The sequence below is a fragment of the Corvus cornix genome, chromosome 3 (assembly GCF_000738735.6).
Source record: "Corvus cornix cornix isolate S_Up_H32 chromosome 3, ASM73873v5, whole genome shotgun sequence".
In the NCBI taxonomy this organism is placed as follows: Eukaryota; Metazoa; Chordata; class Aves; order Passeriformes; family Corvidae; genus Corvus; species Corvus cornix.
The window spans coordinates 40,607,219-40,632,217 of record NC_047056.1 but is presented as its reverse complement, the minus strand read 5'-3'; the positions used below and the strand labels follow the sequence as shown (position 1 = coordinate 40,632,217).

Below are 24,999 nucleotides of genomic sequence, written 5' to 3'. Positions count from 1 at the left end.
TGGAAGCCAAAAGCCCTTTCCCTCTGTAGACCTGAAAGTTAGGCTGCATCCCTCTCACCTTACTCATAATTCACCACCACATCATCTAACTGAGTTGAATCTTGACGACATTTTATTTAGAATAAGTCACATAAAGCATTTTCTAGCATAGTTCTTTTAAGATTGGTTGGAAATTTGAGATGCTACAACTCAAACATCAAATTATCTCTAAAATACCTATGATATTTGCATAAGATGATTTTATGCCTTTCCTGTCTGAGAAAAAAAAATCAAGTGGAGCATTAAGGGGATGTAATGCAGATAAAATATAAACGCCTTCTTTTTTCTTTTTTCTTTTTTTTTTTTTTTTCCCATCAAATATCCTGTTAAGTTGTTTCTCTAAGTGATTTGGAGAAAACGTGAATGTAACCAGTAAAACCAAATGCTGGGACTGAAAGGCATTGGAAGGGAGAGGAAAAGGGTCCCGGAGTCTGGCTCACAGGTGTGCCTATACCTCCACCCAGCACCAAGAAATTACCTACATCCTGCAATGAAGAAAGCCTGTGGAAGCACCCTCTGCCTTCCTCCATGGAACAACCCCTGCTCCTGTGCCTCCACAAAAGTCTGAAGTCGTCACTAATCTGTCATGGATATTATTGCTGTGTTATGTGCAGGCACACAATTCTGTACTGCAGCAGTGGACACTTCATCAAGCAAGAAAGACTCACCCATTTTAGGAAAGCTGGTGAGAATCGTATCATCACTTCTGGTTTACAGGGGAGTCAGAGTTTTCAAAGTTTCTGGGCTGGTAAGGGACCTTAGGCTGCAAAAAAACTTTGCAGAAGAAAAAACCAAACCAACAGACCTTAAGATGTCACCTCTTTATCTTAAAAAAAAGCCTTTTGAATATTTCAGTGATTGTTTTCCATTTCTGGTCAGGCTTGCTCCCTTTTTTAACCCTTGTTCAACTTGCAGACACTGAGATTACACACTGTTTTCTGTTCTCTAGATAGCTTTTGATATTGCCATAAGTATAGGGTCTGTACTAAGTAATAGGTAAAAGTGTTGCTAATTCCAAAAATTATGGGTCATGGTGGCTTGCCTCTTTTCATCCATGGAAGCCCAGAACAAGAAGAAGTCCTGCTCTTCTGGAAATGAAACCCTACAAACCCAGAATCATCAGGTTCAAACAAACATACTTCACGCAGGGCAATTTCACATGGGCAGCTCTTGCACAGACATTTAGAAAATCTGCCTAGGAAGCAGGCTTTGAGTGCCCCTTCAGAGCTGAACCTGCAGCACTCCCCATTATCCCTGTCACAGAGACAGGGGAGGTAGGGCATGGCAGTCAGAGCCCATCCCACTGTCCAGCCAGGTGCACAGCAGTGGGGTGCACTTGGGCAGCCCCAGCCCAGGCATCAGACACTCTCCTGGGGAAGGCGGTGATGGGCTGCAGATCAGCCAGGATGTGGGTCTGTGGATGGGTCCAGGTTGGCAGGGCTGGTGGCCAGGCAGGGCAGACTGTGAGGAGCTGAAACCTGACCCTGCTGTGGCATCACTGGAGAAGTGGCTGAGAGCCTGGAACAGTGGTTGACATGGGGTCCTGGGCTGTGGGCAGGGTAGGGGCAGTCCCCAGGAGCTGTGCAGGGACAGTCAGCACTTTGACAGGGACTTAACAATTTCCCAATTTTGTTAATTACATTTGTGGTTGCTGGTTGCTCAGTATTTAATCTTAGTTCAGTGTTAAGAGTCCTGCAGGTAAATCTATCTAAGAACACAGTTCCCTCTTCCAAGGAACTGAATTCTGTTTGTCGGACAGACACTTCCTTGGCTTTTCTGGTTTTCCAAAAGACTGGTTGTGACAAGGGGTCAAGCAACACATTCTGCATAGATGTAGCAAGGACATTGACATCTGCAAGGAGGGTGTAGTGTAAGTGTATTTACACCCTGTGTAGTGTAAGTGTATTTATTGTCAGATAAATGCCACTCTCATAGTTCAGCTTGTTTAGCTTAGGGTCATCAAGGGGCTTCTTTCCTTCAATCCTCCCATTTGAATGTCACAGTTCTTCCTACTTGCCACTTACCTTCCCAGAGAGTCCAACAGGAGCAAAACACTCTAGAAAGCATATAGCTGTTCATTACTTATGAGTTCGTGGCTCTTTGAGCTTGAGAAGTTCCGCTCTTTGCCATACCAATGTGTGGAGTTTGCCAAAGTGTCAAAGGTCTTTCTGACCTGCCGACACTGTGGTAGCCATGATGGCTCTAAACCCAAACTAACATATTCTACCTGTAGACAGACATTTGGTGGTTCAGACCCACACCATATATCCATGTCAAGTCCACTCTCTGCCAGAGGAGAGGCTCTGTGTTGGTGCCTCTGCCTCACCACCAAAACCTGCAGGGGCCTCATTCACCATTTCAGGCCACAAAGCAGACACAAGGATGCCACCAGGCTGGTGCTATGATGTCTGTGCACCATCTCCCGCCTGAAAGGATGCCAGGCATTCACTTGAGGGACACACACATTTTATTTGGTTACATCAATCAAAGTACAAGTTCGAGACCAAGGGCACACCAAAGAATTACCAAATTACCAAGTCCTTGGAGGTGCCAGGTAGTTCTCAGAGGGGTTTCTCTCTTCTCTCATGGGAAGGAAAAATGGGTACTATCCACCTTTGGAGAAACACCTTTGGAACATGACTTGCTGTAATGCTATTCATTTGCTTATTTTCAGGCCTTGCAGTACACATCATATTTTATCTTTGCTGCCATCTTTGTTCCTCCTAAGGACTCTTGAAATTTCCGGAACATTTCTTCATTCTGAGCTTTAGAGAAGAGGTCTCTCCAGTTTCCAACAACCCCTGTGTACAACAAGTACCAAAAACTGAAGGAAGATGCTCCTGAGAGAAAATAATATCTAGGTGGCAATGGGGCAGAGTCATTGACTACACAAGGCAGGAAAGGTCATATTTATTGCCCTGAGAGGTCTGATTGCCTCAGAGAGCAAAGATAGCAAAGATCAGAAGCAAAGGCTGTAGCCAGACAACAGGGAGCATTGCTGGTGGGCTGCCTGCAATGCCTCCTTCCCCAGAGGGGGATTTTCAAGGTGATTTCGTGAAGCTTTTACACAGAAAAAGAGGAATCTGATTTTTTCACAAAAGAAAGCTCATTTGTGAATTACTTCCTCTGAAGGGGGAAATTATTTTGTGGTAGGTGGTAGAGAGGAGAGTGGCTAAATCCCTCTTCCTCCAAGGCATGGTGAAGGAAATGGATTTTAAAAAGCTCATGCCTGCAGTATTCAGAAACGAGAGTCTTGAGGTCATGGGGAGCAGGTGGGCTGCCAGAACTCTGACCCTGGTCCCACATCTGTGAGAGACCATCTCTGGGGTCACCACTGATATGTCCATTGAGAGGAGGCATACAAAGCTCTTGCTGAGTAGGCAACAGGAAGATGCCTGTGAGGCCAGCAGAGCAGTGAGCAATGCATTCCCGTGAGGTTCAAGAGACTCTTGTCCAATTAGCACACCTCCTCCAAAGGCTGACTTTCATGAAGTGCACATGCAGCCTCATCACCTGAACAACAGGAAAGAGCTGCACCATGACCCCTCTGCAATGAGTAACCATGGAGCCCAGGCAGAGTTGGTGTGTAATTTTTGGCATAACCTCACCATTGTTAGCCCCCACCTTTGCACCTCACTTACCTAACTAACCAGGGCTGCCACAGAAAAAGACAGCAATGGAAGCATGGAAGCAATGACTCAGGACATTAAGACTGGCACTCTGATAAGTTTCTCAAACACAGCCCCCAGACCTTATCAACAGCAGAAGCTTTTTGTACAGGCGGCACCAGAGGAGAGAGCTCACCCAGACAGTCCAGTGAGTTCATGGCTAAGTAGAGAAGCATACTCAAAACTCCTTCCAGAGTTCTGCTTCGGAAGGTACATCTCCATTTGCAGAGACTTACCTTTCCGGAAGAGGACATCCCCAAACTTTCCATGGGTTTCATTGGATTTCTCTTTCATAGCTTTGAAACTGGTCTTCTTGGCAATTCGAGGAAAATCTTCCTCACAAAGGGAAAATCCAAAGAAGGAAGCAATCTTTTTCATCCCCACTATAGGGTCCTGCCCAAAGGAACATAGCACAGAGGTGAAACCAAAAGATTTGACACTGTGGCTGTGGCATGGAGCCAGAACCCTGTGGGAAGCCCAGCAGAGGAAGCTCCCTCCCACAGTGTCACCAAGGAATTCCAAGAGCTCTAAGAGAAAACCCTTCAGGCCAGGAAACCTACACATGCTGACCTCAGTTTCAAGGCCTTTTCTTCTTTCCTAAAATCTATGCTTCTGCCAGATTTAACCCCTTTCACAAATAGGCAAGGCTATCCTCCTCCTAACCTCCATGGGCTTCCCCCAAACATAAATTAGTAGCTCAGAAAGACACACCCTTCTAAAGCGGCAGACAGACTTGCCCCAAGAGTTTCCACTTCCCCACACCCATACATATTGGGAGGAATGCACAACACACTCATCAAGGAAGAGCTGGGTGAAATGCCACACCTCTTTGAGTTCCTCATAGCTTATTGTCATGATCGTCTCGTTGTCAATGTATTTGTTCCATTCCACTAGGCAGTCAAAGTAGGATCCCCAGGCCACTGCAGACAAAGAAGAGGCATAGCTGTCTAGAGTACTCCCCAATACAGGCCCTTAACCAAATGAGAGGAGTCAGCCCAGACAGCTTTCTAAGCGAGGCATTAGAATGGTGAAGGGTGACCAGCTCAACATGTCTGTTCTTTCTCCTGAGGTCAGTGCAGAATGCCCCAGGTCCAGCCACTTGATACTGCAATCAACAAGCTCTCTTGTGGGAAGGGAAAAGTCAGGCTAAAGCTTTCTCATGATTTCTCCATTCTAAGTGAGACAAAACTCTGGTTCTCTGCTACTCCCTGTTTCTGCCATAACAGGGGCCTGTCTGCCTGTTCTGGGAGTGCCTTGGTAAGGTATGTCACAGTATGATTCTCATGCCCAGGGCCCTGTGTATGCCACTCATGTTAGGAGAAATGCCAGGGGAGGTAGGCAAAGTACATTTTCCATTCATGAAGTCTGCAAAGAACTCATCCCAAGAGGTGGACGATGGCAGCGCTGGTAGGTCGTTGCAGAAGTGATAATAGGAGACAGCCGTGTCCTTGGGGTTCCGAACTAGCACAAGGATCTAGAGGAAGAAAACACATAATCTGACTGACCAAAATGCCATCTTCTCAACACATCACATACAGTCATTGAATCACAGAAACATAGTCCATCACTAGACCATGTCCATAAGTACCAGATCTACATGTCTTTTAAATACCTCCAGGAACAGTGACTCAACCACTTCCCCGGCAGCAGTTCCAATGCTCGACAATCCTTTCTATGAATAAAGATTTTCTAATATCCAGATCTAAACCTCCTCTGGTACAACTTGAGGCCATTTCCTCCTGTCTTGTCACTTGTTACTCAGAGAAGAGACCAAGCCCCACCTGGCTACAACCTCCCTTTAGGTGGATGTAGAGAGTGGTAAGGTTCCCCTGAGCCTCCTTTTCTGCAGACTAAACAACCCCAGCTCCCTCAGCTGCTTCTCCTAAGACTTGTGCTTCAAACGCTTCACCATCTCCATTGCCCTTCTCTGGGCATACGTCAGCACCTCAATGTCCTCCTTGTAGTGAGAGGCCCAAAACTGGACACAGGACTTAAGGTGTGTCACTCACCAATGGGAAGTACAGGGGGACAATCCTGCTGACCACACTGTTGTTGATCGAAGCCAGGATGCCATTGGCCTTCTTGTCCACCCAGGCACACTTCTGGCCACCGTTAATCAGCACCCCTAAGTCCTTTTCTACTGGGCAGCTTTCCAGCCACACTGCCCGCAGCCTTTAGTGGTGCATGGGATTGTTGTGATCCCCATTTTGTAGGACACAGTATTTACCTTATTTCACCTCATACAATTGGCCTCAGCGCATTATCTGTCCAAATCCCTCTGCAGAAGCTTCCCACCCTCCAGCAAATCAACATTCCTGCCCATCTTGGTGTTGTCTGCAAGCTTACTTGCCCACTAAAATTCACCACACTATACAATTCTGGTCTAATCCCTTTTCTTGAGCAAGAAACCAGAGCTTTGGCAGATCACTTGTTGCTAATGTGAGCTTCAGGCTGAAAAGAAGAAGCTTTTCAGTGATTCCCTTGAGACAGTCCTGACCTAGTTCCAATCCAGAGAAATTAGTTCACAATCTACTGGACAGGAGAGCCACAAACACTCTGTAAATATACCCTAGCTTCTCTCTGCAGTAATTCCCATCTAAGATTATCTTGGCCCCAGCCTGTGGTGGGCTTTCCACAGGTACCCTGGTTTTGAAGGCAAGTTAAAACAGACAGAATTACTGCTTGTCTTGCTCATTTTTCTGCCGCAAACATGGAAGCATCTTTCTGAAGGAGACCTGAAGGGGCAGTGACACTCAGCAACAAGCCCACCAATAGTAACCTCTTGAGTTGGCAAAGTTGCTGCTGGGAGAGGATGATTGTTCACAGCCTTGGCACACAGAGCTGTATCTTCAACCTTGGAAATGTGGCTGCGTATTGACCAGCTCAGGTGAAAATGTGGAAAAGACATCTCACACAGAGGAAAGCTGATTTCGGGTGGAAAGCTTTTGCAGGGTGAGGCAAAGAGAAGACTCACCTTAGCCTTGCTCTGGAAAATGGATGGAGGCAGGAGATCAGGTCTCAGATGGGTCACTATAATTCTTCTGGAAGGCAGCTGCTTCATCCTCTTTAAAGAAAGTGGAAAGAAATGTGACAGGACAGAAGTAGATTATTCAGTGAGTTGTGCCTTTTCAGTAATTGTGGATTATAAGAAAAGGTGAGACCAGAGAAGTAGCTTATCTCTTGGGAAACCCACAGGGATGCACTGTAGGTGGTTTAGGCTTCTGCCAACCTCTGCCACCAAGCACCATTTCACATGACACAGGCTTGAAGACAGGACACCCAATAAAAAGGTCTTACTAATCAAACTCACTGGACCTATGGCAGGAGGGCCCTGTGGCTTCTCAGCCCTGCCTCCCCTCCGAGGCCCTTGTGAACTACGGGCAGTAGTACATGCTACTTGTGCAGCTCATAGTTGTTGTTAAGGCTCTAGACTCTCCATTACCTCTGAGATCAGCCATTGTCTTTCAGCTATTACTACCTGTAGGAAGAGCAGTGACAATATTTTCAGTTCCTGCTTACCTCATATATCCCGGGATCCCCAAATTCTAGACGCTGAAATGTCTCTAGCTTCTTTTCAGCATTTATTCTCTCTTTCATTTCCTCTTCTGTATATTTGGCATCTGCCAATTCCTTCACCATTTGTTCAAGCCAATTGGTTCCTGAAAGAATAAAGACACCAGTAGGACATCCATTCAACTTCACTTTTTCACGTAAACCTTGCTGATGGCATCCTGTCAGATTGGTTTCAAGTGAACCAGTTTGGCTCAGTGTTGTACTTTAACCTTCCAACAAGAGTATGTGTGCTGGTTTTGGCTGCAATGGAATTAATTTTCCCCATGGTAGCTGATATGAAGCTGTGTTTTGGATCTGTGCTGAAAACAATGTTGATAACACGGAGATGTTTTAGTTATTGCTAAGCAGTGCTTACACAGTGTCAAGACCTTTTCTGCTTCTCACACTGACCTGCCAGAGTAGGTTGCAGGTGCACAAGAAATTAAAAGGGGACATAGATGGGACAGCTGACCCCAACTAACCCAAGGAATATTCTCTCCATATAGAGTCAGGCTCAACAATAAAATTTGAGGGAAGAAGAAGGAAAGAGAGATGCTGAGAGCTACAGCACTTGTTTTACCATGTCACTGGAGATGGCTGAACATTTGATTGCTGCTAGGATAGAATGAATTCCTTACTTTGCTTTGCTTGCGCACATAGCTCTTGCTTTACCTATTTAACTGTCTTTATTTCAACCCATGACTCCCCCCACTTTTACTATTCTGTTTCCTTCCCCCACCCCGCCAGGGGTGAAAGAGTGAGTGGTCCTGTGGGGCCACTGAGTTGACCTGTGAGTTGCCAGCTGAGGTTATATCACGGCCCTGGATAATAATCAACAAGGGTATGCCGAAGGTCAACAGGGGCAGAGCTATTAAGCAAATACTGTGAAGTGCTACCCTGCTTGCTTCAGAATCACATCCCATCCCACAGCAGAAGCAGACCTCTATTGCTCTTTTCAACTCTGGTACTTTTTGGTTACCTCAGACTACTCCTTGTGGAAATTACTCACAAGCTGTGTGTCTCCCAGCACTGGGCCAACTGAGTCATCTTTTGGCTGTTTCTGCTCTCCTTCCGCAGTGCTGTCTTTGGGAACACTCTGTTCCCTCTTCCCGACCAGCTTCAGCTTAATGGTCTCTTCACTATTGACAGAGTTCGGCCTCATTCCCAATTCCCAGCTAGGCTTCTATAGCTGGCAGCAGAAGGGTCATCAACCCAGCCACCAGACCATCACGCTCCTGACACCATCTTTGCACCAGGCTTAGTTGTCTCAGCCTCTGCAACCTGGCAAAACTGTGGGTGAGGGACTGGGCTCAGAGAGCCAAATCTCAGTTTTCAACTAACACCTCCTGCAGTGTTTAGGTGGATCCTCACGCATATAAACCATTTCTGTCTATGTTCAGCTCTAGAGGTTGCACACAAAGGTGATGTGATAAGAATCAACTTCCTCTTTTTCTGCAAATGACATATTAAGATATTTCTGTAAAGTCAATAGGAAAAAAATTAAGGAGTCTGAAATGCCCACAGTGAAAGAGAGAGAAAATATGCAAAAAGCCTTGTGGCATTCATGTCTTTCCCTCCATTTAGATACAAAGAATCACCTGCATTCTGCTTTGCAGTAAAAATATGGAAACCACACTTCTGCTCTCATTAGCAGGATATATTCCCTGTCTTGCTCTTGCAGAGAGTAAGGTAACAACATACCTTCTTGCATTAGCAAGTGTGGTTAAAATATCAAGGGATGTGATTGTCCTGCTTTAGCTGGCACTGGTGTGTTCACCATTTGAATACTGTATGCAGTTCCTAGACTGAACCAGAAAAGGTTTTGAGAATCTGGAGAAAGTCTGGTTGAATTGCCATGAAATTACTGGGAGCTGGAGCAAATGAACTGCATAGAAAGGCTTGGTTTACTCAGGCTAGAGATAGAAGAAAGAAGCCATGGGAGACTCTCACTGCAGTCTTCCACTACAGGAGGTTATAATGAAGACAGAACCTATCTGACAACAAGGGGATGTCTGACTTCATTGATGTAAAAACAAACAAACACAAACCCAACCTCCAAAAAACCACTATTGTAGGAAAACACTCAAAAGATTTCAGTGGATGGTAATCCTCCATCCTCAAAAGTTTCAAAATCCTTCTGGACAAGGCCTTGAGCAATGAAACCTAACTTTAGAGGTTAGATTTTTGCCCTGCTTTGAGCAGGGGGTTGTATTATTTGAACTCCAGATATGACTTACATGATTCTATGAAGACTGATGTCGTCATAAACTTTTCTCAGGAATTACTGCTGTGTTAAGTTATGGCATTAAGTAATCAACTTCTGGATTGTAGCACTGTGCACTTGACTACTGGTCAAGAAAACACTTACCTGATTTAGGATAACCTACTAGAATCACATCATCACTCCTGGCTTCAAAGGATTTCAGAGCTTCCAAAGTGTCCGGGCTACTAAGTGTAAGTGGGTATAAAATACCTCTGTAGGAAAACAGCATGTCTTCTGGCGCCAGCTTGTCAGCCTCTGAAAAACATTTGTCTACTATTTCGATGATTCTTTCACTGTTTCTGGTCATGTTTGTATCCCTGTGTAACTCTTCCCAAACAGATACAGGCCGTCTTTCTACAATGCAGAAAAGCTCTACGCAACACACGAATTAAATAGGACAGGGTGTTCACTCAGGGGTGAAGGTGCAAGTCACTGTTTAACTCTGTACTCTGTTAACCCCTTTTGGCATTACAGAACTCTATGAAGACTGACAATAGTGATATATGGTCTTTGCTGCAACTGATACTAAGAACAGGAACTATTGGGGCAACAACTAACAGAATTTAAAATGTTAAATTAAGCCAAAGAAAGACCTGTAAAGGATATTTCCTGAGATATTTTTAACTGGTGAACAATGCAGTGCAATATGCCAACTGGACAAGGAGCATGTAGTGGACATCTGGACAGTGGACCTCAACCTGGCTTGCTACTGACTCCACTAATGGATACACATCCCAGAATATAGGTTCCTTACAGGTGGTGGCTCTGTCCTGCATTCAGTCACTGTAAGGCAATGTCCAGAGCTAAGGACAGGTGCCACCTAAACCAGACTTCTCCTGATGAAGTACTCACATCTGAGTATTTTATGTCATCAAATCCTACAGGGGGGTCACTTGCAGGTGAAGTTTTAACACTTATGTTCTGCATTAGTGTCATTAGTGTGAATCAAATTCGACTTGTACTACTTCACTTTAGTTTCTCTCTCCTCATGTCCATAATTTAATCTTTGGGTGAAATTGTTCCTAATGGGGCTGTTATTTGTATTCTGAATGACTCATTTTTAGAAGATAAGGAGTGCTGAGATGGTGAAATAGGTATCTCCACTGGTCATGCCAAGAGAGAGGCAATACAGGAAGGCAAATTACCCTGTGGAGGGTCCTTTCACTCTCTTTCATGCCCTTGAATACAGTATGGGTCTTGTTCAGTACCCATATATCAAACCCTTGTATCACATCCTTGTCTCTTTCTTCATAGATGGATATTAGACACTCAGTAAACCTATACACAAGCTTAATTAGACATGACAAAGTGTCAAATCAAAGTCATGGTTGTAAGATTTGGAAGATTGCCTAAAGTTACCTATAAAGAATAATTTCAAATTATTTTTCTGGTCTCGCAAAATGCAGAACCATCAAAATAGACCATTTTATTGGAAATATTTTCTCTACCATTCTAGAGAATGTAGTAAAGTTGAAGACACTGTTCGTATATTATGCTTTCTGCAAGTTTTGTATTTGTTTTTGTTTTCAGCTTTTTGTCCATGTGTAAACTTTGAGTTGCAAAGGAAAATTTCCTCCTGTTTTCCAGTACTAGAGATTAAGGGCATCAAGAAATTAACATTTTTTTCTCTGGTCAGCTGCCTGAGAAATTTTCTTTGGAGCCAGCTTCCTGAATCCTGAGGGATTTCCATCACGTTTCCTTGCCTACATTAATTTTTTGACATCATAGCTTGCCTTTTCCATTCTTCCACCTTCTTACCCCACTGAATGCAAGGGCCCACACAGTATCTCTGATGCAGCAAAGGCACATGAGGTTAATGCTCTGAATAACTCTGTCCTTCACAGTGAGATTGTTAAGTGCACAAATGGACTGAATTCGAGCCTTGGGATGATACAGGAGAGGATAAACTGCAGAAACAGGTCATGGTCTGGTTCTCCATCAGATCAGCAAGGCCAGAATAAGATCTAAGCCTTTTTTTTCTAGAACTGTCACCATGTTAGTCCTTGCTGAGTGTGATTCCTCAGGTCTTTTTATGCCAGCTCCTGCCTGACTGATTTACCCCCATCAAGTAACTGTGCCTTTGGCTTCCCTTTTTAAAATACAGTGGTTTATACTTACCTTTACTAAAGTTTTTGTTCCCTAATCTTCTCAATTTGTTATGTTTCAAATTGTTCTGACATTTTCCCTAGTACTTTCAGCCCTCTATTCTGATCCCCAGACTTAAATGTCAGTCATTTATGATACAGTATATGACATTAGTCTGCCCACCAGTGTTAAAAACAATATTGAATATGACTAGGACTCACCACTAAAGGATACTGCTTTAATTGCCCTCCCATTTTTGTTGTCAACCAGTATATGAATGTGACCATGAGCATACTATTGCAACCAAGTTCATAATATCCATGTAACTAAGTGGATATTCCTGAAAGTATTGCTACTGCTGACAATGCTTCTGAATGCCTTTTATTGCTATTGTATGAATTTCTAAGAACATAAGTCTACTTTCAGTACTTTCATTAACCACATTTGTACAATTACCATCTCCACATAAATTTGTGTCTTTTTAGTCACATAATTTCAGGCCCTCCCCAATGCTAGCACCTCTTGTATTTTCTGTCAGTACCTTATTCAAGAGGTAGGTTATCTTAAGAAGGATCACAAACTGCTTTAACATGATGTATACTCACTATTTTATTATCTTCAAAATGTTTCATGGTTGCTTGCTTCATTATTTTTGCTACTACATTTCTACGTATCAAGTTAAGGTGATCTGTTTTGATTCTTCCTTCTCAAGTTTTTAAACACGGCTATCATTATGTTCTCCTCCAGGCATCTGGTACCTTTCTGTTTTATTACAGATAACCTGTAATTGTTCAAAGATGGTTTGCACCAGGACTTTCTGCTGCGCTGCTTTTGAATCCATCCATTTTTTCTAAATACTGTATTTAGCATATATAGCTAAACTTCTAGAAACATATATAGCAACTTCTAGCATTCCTATCTCTTTGCAAAACTCAGTATGCCCACATATGTCCAGGCAGAACCAACCAGCTTTAGAAGAATGAAGCAAAAAGTCTTTGAATACTTTATTCTTTCCAAGTGTATCTTTTAGTTTTATGTCTTATCTGCTTAGGTGATGGATCTATAAACTGTTTTTTCCTGTTTATAATTCAGCTATACAGAAAGAACCTTATTTTGCTTTTTATTTACAGAACAGGTGGCTGTTGGTCTCTGGACAAGTCTGAAATACTCTGTCTAGAGAGGCAAATACCAATGGCAGTACAATAGAGCTGGGTATAGTAATGTCTCGCACCATCACTCTTGACAATCCCACTATCTCAATAAAGCCATTTTCAAGAGAGACACAGACAAACCGGAGGTGTTCCAAGGGAGGACCACAAAGTTGAGAAGGCTCAGGTACAACCTCATCACAGTTTCCAGTACTTAAAGGGCAGCTACAAAGAGGACAGAGGCTCTCTATTCATGAGACACCACGTGGAAAAGAAAACAGGCAGTGGGTTCAAGTTGCAACAGGAGAAGTTTAATCTTGACAAATGAAGTAAATTCTTTACAGCAAGAACAATCATTTGCTGGAGCAATGCTTCCAGGGACATGAGAGAATCCTCATCACTGGACGTTTTCAAGACATGATATCTAGATAGAATCTCATCTAGGCTCCCTTTCTCAGGCAAGCCTGTACCAGATGATTTTTCAAGGTCTCTTCCAACCTGGGCTGCTCTATGATCCTATAAAAAGCAGTGCCTCTGAGTGAATCTTGCCTATTAACATCAGCCTATAATCTGAAATCCATCTTGATGTTTTGCATTCAGAGCGATGAAAAACCTCAAGAATATTGATCCCTATTCCCCTTCTTTCTCCTCCCTCTGTCTTTGATTTAGTTTGTGCTGAATTCATGGAAGATATCATTAGGCTTCCGTCATATCCATATTTTTGCCAGTGATATCTTCTGTGAAGGTGTTGCCTGATTTGAAACATTTTTGAAGGAAAAATGATCTACATAATAAATAATTATAAATAGTCCAGAAAGATAGAATTTGGATAGAAAAAAAAAGGGCATTTCCTTCCAGGTGATAGCTACTGGAGCAGGGCTGTTGAGTTTTTGTAAATATGATTAGTTGACATGTTCTTTAGCAATTGAGTGTAGCCAAAGAGCTCGCCATAAAACAAAAGGCCATTACTCATCATTGTCACTGTAAAGGCTGCTGTAATGATTCTTACAGTAAATTCTAAGGTTCTCAGATCACTTGATCTAGTTTTCTAGCACATAGCATTCAGATGATCTGAGTATGCCTTGGAAAGTTCTTGTTCTAACCACATTTCATTACTCCTCAGGCTTTGCAGTACAAGTCATACTTCAACTTTTTTCCGAGTTTAGTTCCTGCTACATGTTCTTCGAATGCTTTGTCCATTTTCTCATTCTGATCTTCACTGAAAATATTCTTCCAGTCACTTACAACACCTTCAAAGAAGCAAAGAAACTCTTGAACACCAAGAAATGTTATTTTTTATTCTGGAGATCTGTCATTTTTATTGCATTGTACACAGAATACTGTTAATCCATTTTCAGATAAAACATTTTTCTACACCAGTATCATTTTGTGAAATCAGTGGAGCTACATATATGTGAATAATCTTTTTTCTATAATGCAAAATAACATAGTCCTCTTTAGGTGACTGTGCTGAAAAAGGCAGCCTAAAGTCCTGTTTCCCTACATCTCTCTACTCCAGTCTGTTATGACTGGCAAAGTGGAAGATAATGAAGAATTGATTAAGAATCATCTTTCAGGAGGCAGAGCTGGGTTTCTGTTTCTTTGGCAGCTTGAGGTTTTATCCAGTTACTTCTTTAATGTAAAATGCAGAAATAGATTCTGACAACCACGTTGCCCTTCTCATGTCTGTGTCCCCTACACTACACTGCAAAAGGTGTTCTCTTTTGTTTCCTCTCCTGTGTGTACCTGGATTCTTGATTGCTTGACTTACTTCCAGTGTGTAAGAGTGAACAGGAATTTGGCAGTGGCCATTTCAGGAGATTCCTATATTCTCCTAAAAAGTGTGGTCACACCACTCAGGCTGAGTTTGGCCCGGTGCTGCCTGCTCAGGTAAGCATCTAATGGCTGGGTAATTGGTGATCCAGGCACAGAGGGGGAGAGGAGTTCAGACACTTGACAGTTCCTCCTTCCTGCCAGTCATCTGTGAGCCTCTAGAAGTGGCTCTGCTGTTAGAGCCTTGCTGGGTACCTTCCTCACCAGTGCTCCTTGAATAGTCTTCTCAAGAAAATCAGTGATAACCTGCTTGGTATTAACCTGCAATGCTAATATGAGTGCAAAAAAAAAGAACAAAAGGATGGCCCAAGTTCTTGAGTGACATTTCTACCCGTGAGCCACTTGGAGCTTCCTACCTTTGCGAAAGAAAACATCACCAAATGCCCCATGAGTATTCTCTGAGTTTTTCTTCATAGACTGGAAGCTGCTCCTCTCTGCCACAAACTGAAGCTCTTCCTCAGTCAGAGGAATTCCCAAGAAAGCAGCTATGTTTTTCACACCCAGGGCACGATTCTGGAAAGACGTATGTAACATATGACATGACTTTCAAACAAATTATGCCTCTTTCCAAGGTGGTTACACTTCCCTATATCTCTCTGCTGGCTGCATATATAGGATATTCATAGACTTCACTAGGACTAAAGCGGTCCACAGTGTCGCTCTTCTCCCTAATTATTTTGGAGGAGATATGAGCTGTCTTCCTATAGATTACAAAGTATTATGCATGATTTACAGGTGAGCAAAAGCTATACTGTTGAATACATAAAAGCTCCTTCCAAAAAAATTTAGTGGGGATTTAGATTTACAATTATTTGGGCTTATATCACAGATAAATAAAAAACGAAAATCATTTTCACAAACAAAATTTTAAGAAGGCTTTGGAGTTTGAATTTCAACTTTTCTTCCCTTAAAACAAGAATCTGTCTCACACAGTTTGAATACCCCACATGAAAGTAATAGTGAATTGGCTAAGGAAAAAATGTCCCTTGAAGTATAAAATATTTGTAGCTACTGATAACCTTACCTCTTTTAGCTCTTCATAAGTTATTGTCATAATATTTTCTTCATCAATGTATTTGTTCCATTCAGAAAGGTATTCAAGGTAGCATCCCCAGGCCACTAAATAAAACAAAAGAATCCTAAGATGAAGCAAAAATGAAGATTATACAAGCTCCTTAGAAAATAAACCAAGTCTTACTCATTAAGTTGTCTCAGCCAAGGGCTTTATTAATCATATCTATGGCAGAGTTTACACCCTTCTGTGGGAATTATGGCTTTTGCTCCAGGCTCAGGCGTATGATGCCATTTGTAAGTAAGAATAGTAAAACTTGTTAGAACTTCAAGAGAACTGTGAGTCCACCCAAAAGTTTTCATCTTGCAGACCATCTTGCAGACTCCCTTAATCCGGTCTAAAACCTTGGTGAACCTTCCCTTCTGCTGGCCGTGTGCTGTGATAAACTCGTAATGTTAAACCAGTGGTATTGTTTTCTCTCTTTTTAATACATTGGACTTAGTCCACTTTTTAATTCACTAGACTTAGTCCTAATAATTCCTTTCATCTAATTTGGCATGGAGGTGATTATATGACTCCATGGACACAAGATGATGGGCATGGGAGAGGAAGGGTAAAGAGGACCCAAGACAAAGATAAGGAAGAGCTGCTTCTTCCAGGAAAAATATCAGTCTGTACTACAAGTTAAAGAGTTTGTGAAAGTGCAGTTTTGACGAATATTTATCCTCAAGCAGTAAGATAAGTACAGTAAATTTCAGTTCAGATTTCTAATTCTCTGTCTTTAATCTCTGCTTTTGTACTGGAAACCAAAAAATCCTAGTGAAGCTGATTTACTGAAGTACAAGGGTTTTGAGGCAAAGACAAATCACACAGACAGATGATTCACACAGACAGAAAAATATACTGTACATTTCTTTGTCATGAAATCTGTGAAGAAATCATCCCAGGTCTCATAGGAGGGAAGAGTAGCAATGCCATTGGAAAAATGGTAAAAAGATGTAGCTACATCTTTTGGATTACGAAGCAGTAACAGTATCTAGAAAAAAAATAAATTAATTATTTGTAGAGAAAGACATAGCAGACTATAGCATTAAAAATAATAATAATAATAATAATAATAATATACTTTATAACTGCAGTTGGGGTTTTCTAATACCTCATGTGCTACTTGCAGAAGTAGCAGTTTCATTCTGCATTCAGAAGGTGCAGTATTTAACTTTGCTTTGGTACCATGAGAAGGTGGTTGCCTATAATTATTAAAGTATCTTTTACAGATGAACCAAATTAATTATGCTCAATACAAGCATAGCTCATAATTTAGGCATCAGGGAAAAATCACAAAAATAGAAATTCTCTCTGAAATTTGACACATCAAAGTCCTCACTTGCAACAATGCCATAAAATTCCTCCCACAGGAAATCATGCCAAAATACATTTTGCCTCTGGAGGATTTGTTTAAGCCCTGCAACTCTCTTGTGGAAACTGCCACAAAGGTGCCAATAAGGACAAACTGAAGTTAAGTGAGATGAATGGCACTATTTAAACAGGCATGTAGAAATGGCCAGGCTAAACACTTAAGTATAAGAGTGATTCTGAAAATTGGCAGAAAAGTACTACACTGGCTTTTAAAAAATATCTGTTGGAGTGTTTGCTTTTAATACATTAAAATGAGCACTCACCTTGACTTTGTTTTTGAAGATAGACTTGGGAAGATTTTCAGGACGAAGATGAGTAACCATAAATCTTGGACAAGGCAATTTGGTCATTCGCTTTAAGAATTGGAAGGAGGAAAGCAGACAGTTCAGTTAGTACAAATAATCTTTTCAGTAACCTATGCTAAAATATTGCCTTGATAAACTTATCAATAGTTATTGGCTGACGGAAGTGCTTCTTTTTTTTTTTGGTGAGAGTTGCCCTGGGATATTATTGGGCTGCTCTGAGTAGCTCTAATCTTCCAAAGCCCGTGAACAATTGGAAAAAGACTATCCATTGTTAATTCTCTGCAGTGATAATTCTCTTCAGTTCTGTAAGACAAGGGATCAAATCTAGAGGTAAGGTACAGATTGGCTATGTGTGAAAGCTGAAGCAGCTCAAGGACTGAGAGAGGGGTGAGGCAGAAGAGCTAGTAAAAGAGACAAAAGCTACTATTTCATTATTTGACATTTCATGAAGCTCTTCTTAAATACAAAAGTTGCTATGTTGAATTTCTGAAGTTCTTGTGTATCTCACGGGTATGTGCTCCTCTCACTCCCACTGAAGTGTTCATTTATCCCTCAGTTTTTGGCAGTCTGAATGAGATTCACCCTGACCAGATGCCACACAAAGAGAAGTGGTAAATTTCTTATCAAACAATGGAATAGTTCATACATTGTATATTCTGTATTTGAAGCATATAATTTTGATAATTTCCATACATATTCTGTTCCTACCTCATATTTCTCAGCATCTCCAACTTCAAGGTAGGGGAATTCTCCTAGTTCTTCATCATTCACATTGCTTTCCCTACCCTGTGTTTTCTTTTTAGATACAGCTATCAGGTCATTTATGATCTGACTCAGCCAGTTTGTGCCTGAAAGAAGAAAAACACAGAATTGCTTGTAAAACTTTTAGAATGACCAGAAATGGGTTTGCCAGGGAAGTCAAGAGGTGATAGTACTACCAGGTGAGTTACTTGGCCTCCTTTCATGTGATACAATCCCAGCTGACTACCTGGACAATCACCTCTCAAGGTCCTTCCTTTGCTCCTCATAAGGACATATTTCTCCAACTGGAATGGTTCAGTACACCAAAAATTAACTTGTATATTGTAAACCAACTAATGAAGGAGAAGAACCACTAAGATTCAACTAGGAAAGCCTGCATTAATGTAATAAATTTTATTGTGACAAATATAAGGGAGGCTGGGGTGGTAAACCTGTGCTTTAAAACCTAATGTATTAGGGGTTTTCTGGTGTGCTGGATTATTTTAGGAAGAAAGATGGGTCACAGTACTTCAACACAGGAACTGAACTAGATCTGAAAATTGTGCTGTATGTACTCATTTTCTTTAACAATAGGAAAAAACTCTGTGAAGTGACATTTCCTATACCCATTTATTATGATTTTATTCAAAACATATCAAAGAGCCTCTACAGATTTCCCATCTTTAATTTACCATTTCCTGACTTCTGGACACTGAGTTCCTACATCTTTCTCATTACAGTCTTAACAACTGCATTGAAGTGCATAACATTTCTTCAGAAAGAAAACACAGTAAAAAAGCAAAAACTTGACAATCTTGTCAGCTGTGGCTGTCTGCTGTAAGGCAGTGAACCAATTGCTGGAAGAGAGAAACAGCTAGATTAAAGTGGATATGAGGCACATCTAACCCAAACCTGTGGCTCTGATGTGGACCAGTGCTTTCAGGCAGAAGGAGCAAATATGTAGGGTAAACATGTAACCCTAGCAAAGATCTCGTCTGATTTTGCAGTAATTAAAGAACAGTGTAATAACTTCAAGGACAACAGAAATATTTTTGATAGCTATTTCCTGACATCTATGTGAAATAAACTAAGGAATATTCAGCATTTGAAGGTACCAAAAGCTCCATTCTGTGTAAAAACATAAAGCTCTTAACTTTACAAATCTAAATGTGAGAACAGATCCTGTAATATCAAGAGATCTAGTTATCTCTGGCATAAAAAACTGTATTTTAATTCTCTCCAGTTTGTGCATTTAACTCCATAACTATTAAAAGTAAAGATAACAAAAACCTTTATATGCTACAGAAAAGAAAATCAGATTGTCTTTCTAAGTCTTTTGGAAAATTTCACAAATAATGTATTCATAATTAATTTGTTGTGCATTTTGAGAATGAAATCACTTTTACAAAATTTCTGAACATTCTAAATAGTATATTCTATTATAAATATATATTATTTCATAGAATATATAATATTTTGCAGTATACAACATACATTGCATATATTTAGTACAAACCTTATTACTTGCTATTACAGAACCTTATTTAAGAAAAAAAAATATATATATTCACCAGATTTAAGGTATCCCGCCAAAACTATATCATCACTTCTGGCTTCAAAAGACTCCAAGGCTTTAAATGTTTCAGGACTGCAAATGGTGATAGGGTAGCGAATTCCTTTGTAAGAAAAAAGCAGTTCATCACGATGCATTGAGTTAGCAGCTGCTACTGCCTTATCTACGAGATCCGTAAATATTTTCTTGGGCTTCTCCATTCTTCTCACACACACAGACTGTCACAATGTGAAGTGCTAGGTAGAAAGAGAAACCCACAGATTGCCCTTTATTAGGTGCTTGCTTTGTTGTTTGAGGTTTTTTCTTGATCCTATGGACAATAATTTCCTACTCTTCATGAACCTGTAAAGAAATATGCAGCTCCAGTCAAAGACCTTAAGTAATTTGAACCTTTTGAAACCAATAGAAGTTGAACATTAACAAGATAAGCAGCCAAATGCAATTGCATTCTAGGATAAAGGTCTTAGATAATTTTAAAACATCATGCCAAAACGTCTGTGATTACAACACAGAGTTTATGAACAGAATATAACAAAATAGAATGACATGAGTTGCAGACTGGAATTTAAATGTCATGATCAAAATCCTCAAGGTAGTTCTCTTTCCAGTACTCACTCTGCTGGGATTTTCTTTTTTTTTTTAGATACATCACTCATCATTCTCACCAAAGTAAGATCAAATGTGTTGGGATTGGGAGAGAAAATGTTCAGTGCAGTAGAGACTGAGCTGTGGAAAGTCCTGAGTGTGGCTGACTGCTCCCTCCAGCTCGTGCCCAGGAGAGCACGTGCACTCCTTGGCTACGCTTCAGACTGCACTGCAGAGGTGTGTTTTTCTGCTGGTTACATGAAAATTACTCATTTATACATTTCCTTAATGAGCTCAATCATTGTTTAACAACTGATTAGTCATTAGGGAGTTGGTAATAATATAACTGCAGCTACATGTTCACAGTGATCAGTGTTTGTCATGCACTTCAGATGATGATCTGACTGCACTGACCTCAGCAAAAGAACTGGCTTTAGGCTCAGGTTCAATATTTAAGTCTCTGGCAAGAAGATGGATGGGTCACAACAAAACCGAGAAAATAGTTCCCCCAAAAAATTATGCCAAGCATTTACATGCTATCCTTTCTAATCTCCATCTTTTGAATGCTGCCTTGAAGGAAGAGGACCATGCGTGCTTCTTCCATTTGCTCCCCAGAGGGATTCAAGCCTGGTGCCTGAGGCATAATGCAGTGCTTGTGGGATGATCTAGCCCTACATTTTTACATCAACTTTTTCAGTCCATACAAAATCTTTTATTTCCCTTTCATCTCCCTTTGTTCTGTAAAACTGTGTCAACATAGAAAGACTACCTAATTACAGGCATAATCTGAAACAGGTGGATATCATATGGCCTGATCCATATGTTGAAGGACACCTGTGTCAAAGAGCAGCCAGCTGGCACCACCTGCATCATTTCACTGACATCAGCTAAAAATTGCTGTCCCAAATAGCACCTTTGCTGATTCTTGATGTGAAACTGGCCACCCTAGCAAAACAAAAAGCAGCTTGCTTAATTTTTCTTCCTTACCTTCCCTTGGCATTAAACTTTCATGGACTGAAGATAAGAAAATATGTTTAATTGGGTTTTTTTACCTGCTGGCAAAAAAATTAGTTGGGACAGTCCTCCCGTAAGGGTGGAAAAAGAGGGAAAATGGTATGTAAATTATCAGTGTCTTTCATGGAACAGCATAGCATTGGAGAAGGGTTTCCAAAATTCAAAAAAATATTCCAAAGAAACTTCTGGAGGATTTCCATTGTATCTTTGCAAGAAAGGGTAATAAGCCAATTATTTCTGGGAGGCATGTTTTATCCTTAGGAACCAGCAAAAAAACCCAAACCCTGTATTAGTGGAGGAAAAAACAATTAGAAGACATAAGTCATGAGGAGGGATTTTGAAGGGAGTTAAATTTCTTGGAGAAAAAAAAGAAGCAGGATCAAGATTTAGTAATGTGAGCCTTTGCTACAGCCATCCGCCATGACACCTGAGCTGGGAGGTGGGAGGAGAGTCCCTCTCTCCATCCATGTGACACAAGACCCTCTGATCCTGCCAAATACTGAACCCAGAGACTGACAGAAAACCATCGCTTGATTTAAAATTCCTAAGAAGCAGCTTTAAAAATAGGGAGATTAAAAACAGATTAAAGGATTTGATTGTCTCCAGATAAATGGTATTTGTTGTTCAAGCCACCACAGTTCCTCTGAAGGTTTCTGACTTCCCATGCTTACCAGACCTGGTATTTCCTGATTGTGGAGCTCTGTGGAAGGAGGCTGGTGACTTTTCTGTGATAGCTACAGGAAACTGTCAGCTGGCCCTTTCATTGTGGACTGATCTGCTTATGCAGATCCATTCCCTGTTAAATGAAACAGCCTCAAAAAATGAAGGCCTCAAAACATGTTCTCCCAAGTGCTGAATAAGAAGAGGTATGTTTTTATAATTGTTTCTATGATCTGCATTTATCTCACTAAAACTCTGGAGAAGGCTTCCATAAATTAGTCCTCTAAAATTACCTACTCCATTTTAAGACAGATCCATTAAGACAGATCCATTCAAGAAGGTGCCTTAAAACTCCCCTGATCATTCATCTGCAACAACAACAACAACAAAAATTCAAAAAGCAAAGCCTTCAGGGTTAGGGACATTCCCTGGACTTCTCTGAATGAGCCCATGAAAAGCAGGGCTTAAAATACAATTGGCTCTATAATGGAAATGTCATATGTGGCATTTTCCCTTTGAATAATTTAGTGTGTGTCTGATCAAAGGAGAATCAAAGCCTCCAAACAGAGCCCAGGGTGGTAGGATGCCTTAGGTTATGTGATGAAAGCTTGTCTGCACACCCACAAAGGAGCACATTAAGACAATGAAGGGGGAATCGAAAAGGTACCCTGCCCAGACACTCCCATGACATCAGCTCATCAAAGGCCTGTATCCACAAGCCCAGAGGAGCTCAGGCAGAGAGGAACACAAGTTAAGGACTCTTAAAAAGGGACTGGACCCTGTGCAGGACCCTTCCACAACTGTTCCAGGAGAGCTTCAGACCCAGTGTCCTGGTGTGAAGATGACCCATCAAAATGATCAGTGCAGAACCTTTTGAAGACTGGAAGGGGCTGCTGTCTTGGGGTATAGACACATTAAGAAATGCAGGGGAACAGCCTTTCATGATTGCACTTATTATGTCAGGATTGCATGATAGGTATGAAACAACGGCCACTAAACAAATTATTTACCAGCCTGCATGACATTACTAATGTTGACTTTACAGTATAGGAAATACTGAAACAGAGATGAAAAATAACTAATCCTCAGTACAAGATCAGGGTTGATTTTCTTGACTTCTCAAAAAAACACTTTGGGCCGGAGGACTAATCTGTTGTAAAATTTTCTAGGATTCTCCTTCATCTTTTCTTCTCCTCTTGAACTGTAGTCTTTTTTGTGATGGTCACCTTCCCTGACCAGATCAAAGCTCACCACAACATCATATTAGACCACTATAGATTGTCTACAGAAGCATACCCCTGTTCTGTCTTTCTGCTATCCAAGATTTCCCACATCTCTTCTAAACTTTCTTCTCACAGCTTTTTTTGGGCTCAGCTTTGCTGTCTCTGGAGAGTTTCCATTCTTGTAACCCCCTCTCTGGAACAAGGTAGGAAAAAAGAAATTTTCCACAGCTTTCATCATCTCTATTAATGTATTGGCTAGTTGCCAAAGTTGAAATGGCTAACTACCCTCTCCCTCCTGTTAATACTACACAAACTAATATGAAAGAACAAGCCAGTAAATACAGAGAATGTCATTACACACAATGCTGGAGAGATAATCTTATACTAGCCTATAGATGCATGTTAACAATCTCCCCAAACCATCACCTGGTCTCAGTGGGTATGTAGTTAATTTTCTTTCCAGTAGCTGGTAGAGTGCTGTGTTTTGGATGAGAATAGTGTTGATAACACACTGGTGTTTTAGTTGTTGATATTAATGCTTATCCCAAGTCAAGGACTTTTCAGTTTCCCATGCTCTGCCAGCCAGCAGGTGCACAAGAAGCTGGGAGGAAGCACAGCCAGGACAGCTGACCCAAACTGGCCAAAGGGATACTCCATACCCCATAGAGTGTCATGCCCAGTAAATAAACTGGGGGGAGTTGGCCAGGAGGGGATGATCACTGCTCAGGGACAGGATGGGCATTGGTGAGCAGGTGGCAAGGAATTGTGTTGTTAAGAGCTTTTTCCTTTTGGGCTTTATTCTCTTTTTCTTTTTTGAACAATTATTAGTTATTCATAGTAATTATAATTTTGTTTTTATTATAATTTATTTCAAGTATTAAACTGCTCTTACCTCAACCCACAGGTTTCACCTCTATTTGATTCTTCTCCCTATCCCACCAGTAGCAGGGGAGGGTGAGGAACTGAGTTAGAATTTGTGTGGTACTTAGTTGCTGGCTGGGGTTAAACCATGACACACCAAAAGAAATTTATTTCCTTGCTTGTTTGTTTTATCTGATCTTTCCCAGCTATATTAGTGATATGGATTTTAAAAGTTGGAAGTCTCTGGCAAGAACTTCTTTACTAAATAAATGTGAGGAACCAAGTCAGTGACCTGAAGAAATCATCTGTTGTCTCACTGTGTATCTATACACCTTGACATTAAAAGAGGAAGGGGAAGAAACAGGAAGGAAGGAGCAAAGAAGAATGTTGAAAAACTCTCACTGATATTATGGAGGACTTTCTGATTCTTGCTAATGCACTAATGTCCTGTTTCCTTCAAACCTGTCATTAATCCCATTTTGGTCTATGCCCCTCAAAAAATCAAAGCTCTGGAGCCTTTAGTTCAGAAATAATTGTCATTCAAAGTGTAATGAGGCAATACAAACGAGGCTGAATATAAAATGCAAATGTGAAGTATGCTAAATAAAGCTGATTAAAGAGGCATTTGAAACAGGTTATCCAGATGCATTAAAATAATTAGTCTTGTCACATTCTTTGCAAACTAAGAAAGGCATTTTAATTTTCAGTATATGAATTTGAATGCAGAAATCAGGATTATCAATGCAACTTGCTCAGTAGAGCACATGAGACAGGAGTGGGTATATTCTTGCATCTTAGGTCTTAAGCATAAGGTCAAAATTAAGTATTTTCACAGAGAGAAGATAATTTAATTCTTTTTCTGAAGCCATTCTTTGAACTAGATTTTTTTCCACTTAAATTTTCAAAGACATTTAGTTTTATTCAAATATCATGGTATTATGACCAGAAAATCATGCAAAAAGAACTACAAAGTGTTTTTCTCTGATTTTTCTTAAAACATGTTTCTCAGTGGCTTTTATTG

General features: G+C 41.0%; 2 protein-coding genes across 2 annotated transcripts; both read right to left on the bottom strand.

The window, feature by feature from the left end:
• Positions 1 to 2,488: 2,488 nt before the first annotated feature.
• On the bottom strand, positions 2,489 to 9,896 carry LOC104684331 (sulfotransferase 6B1-like). The gene is made up of 7 exons (XM_019281271.2): positions 9,628 to 9,896; positions 7,227 to 7,366; positions 6,682 to 6,771; positions 5,055 to 5,181; positions 4,533 to 4,627; positions 3,944 to 4,100; positions 2,489 to 2,840 (listed from the first exon to the last, which is right to left on the bottom strand). The coding sequence occupies exons 1-7, from the start codon at positions 9,827 to 9,829 to the stop codon at positions 2,710 to 2,712; spliced, it is 942 nt and encodes a 313-aa protein (XP_019136816.2). The 5' UTR covers positions 9,830 to 9,896; the 3' UTR covers positions 2,489 to 2,709.
• A 3,148-nt stretch (positions 9,897 to 13,044) lies between these two features.
• Positions 13,045 to 19,977, bottom strand: LOC109143541 (sulfotransferase 6B1-like). Its single transcript, XM_019281272.2, has 7 exons — positions 19,634 to 19,977; positions 18,030 to 18,169; positions 17,280 to 17,369; positions 16,510 to 16,636; positions 15,613 to 15,707; positions 14,945 to 15,101; positions 13,045 to 14,005 (listed from the first exon to the last, which is right to left on the bottom strand). Exons 1-7 carry the CDS (start codon positions 19,833 to 19,835, stop codon positions 13,875 to 13,877), a joined length of 942 nt encoding a protein of 313 aa, XP_019136817.1. The 5' UTR covers positions 19,836 to 19,977; the 3' UTR covers positions 13,045 to 13,874.
• Between the last annotated feature and the right edge of the window lie 5,022 nt (positions 19,978 to 24,999).

Coding starts and splice junctions, on each gene's coding strand:
- LOC104684331 (XM_019281271.2), bottom strand. CDS start 9,829: ATGACCAGAAACAGTGAAAGAATCATCGAAATAGTAGACAAATGTTTT. Junction 7,367..9,627: donor AGTAGGTTATCCTAAATCAG/GTAAGTGTTTTC, acceptor TTATTCTTTCAG/GAACCAATTGGCTTGAACAA. Junction 6,772..7,226: donor GGGATCCCGGGATATATGAG/GTAAGCAGGAAC, acceptor CTTTCTTTAAAG/AGGATGAAGCAGCTGCCTTC.
- LOC109143541 (XM_019281272.2), bottom strand. CDS start 19,835: ATGGAGAAGCCCAAGAAAATATTTACGGATCTCGTAGATAAGGCAGTA. Junction 15,708..16,509: donor AGATTTCATGACAAAGAAAT/GTACAGTATATT, acceptor TGTTTTATTTAG/TGGCCTGGGGATGCTACCTT. Junction 14,006..14,944: donor TGATGTTTTCTTTCGCAAAG/GTAGGAAGCTCC, acceptor GCTTCTTTGAAG/GTGTTGTAAGTGACTGGAAG.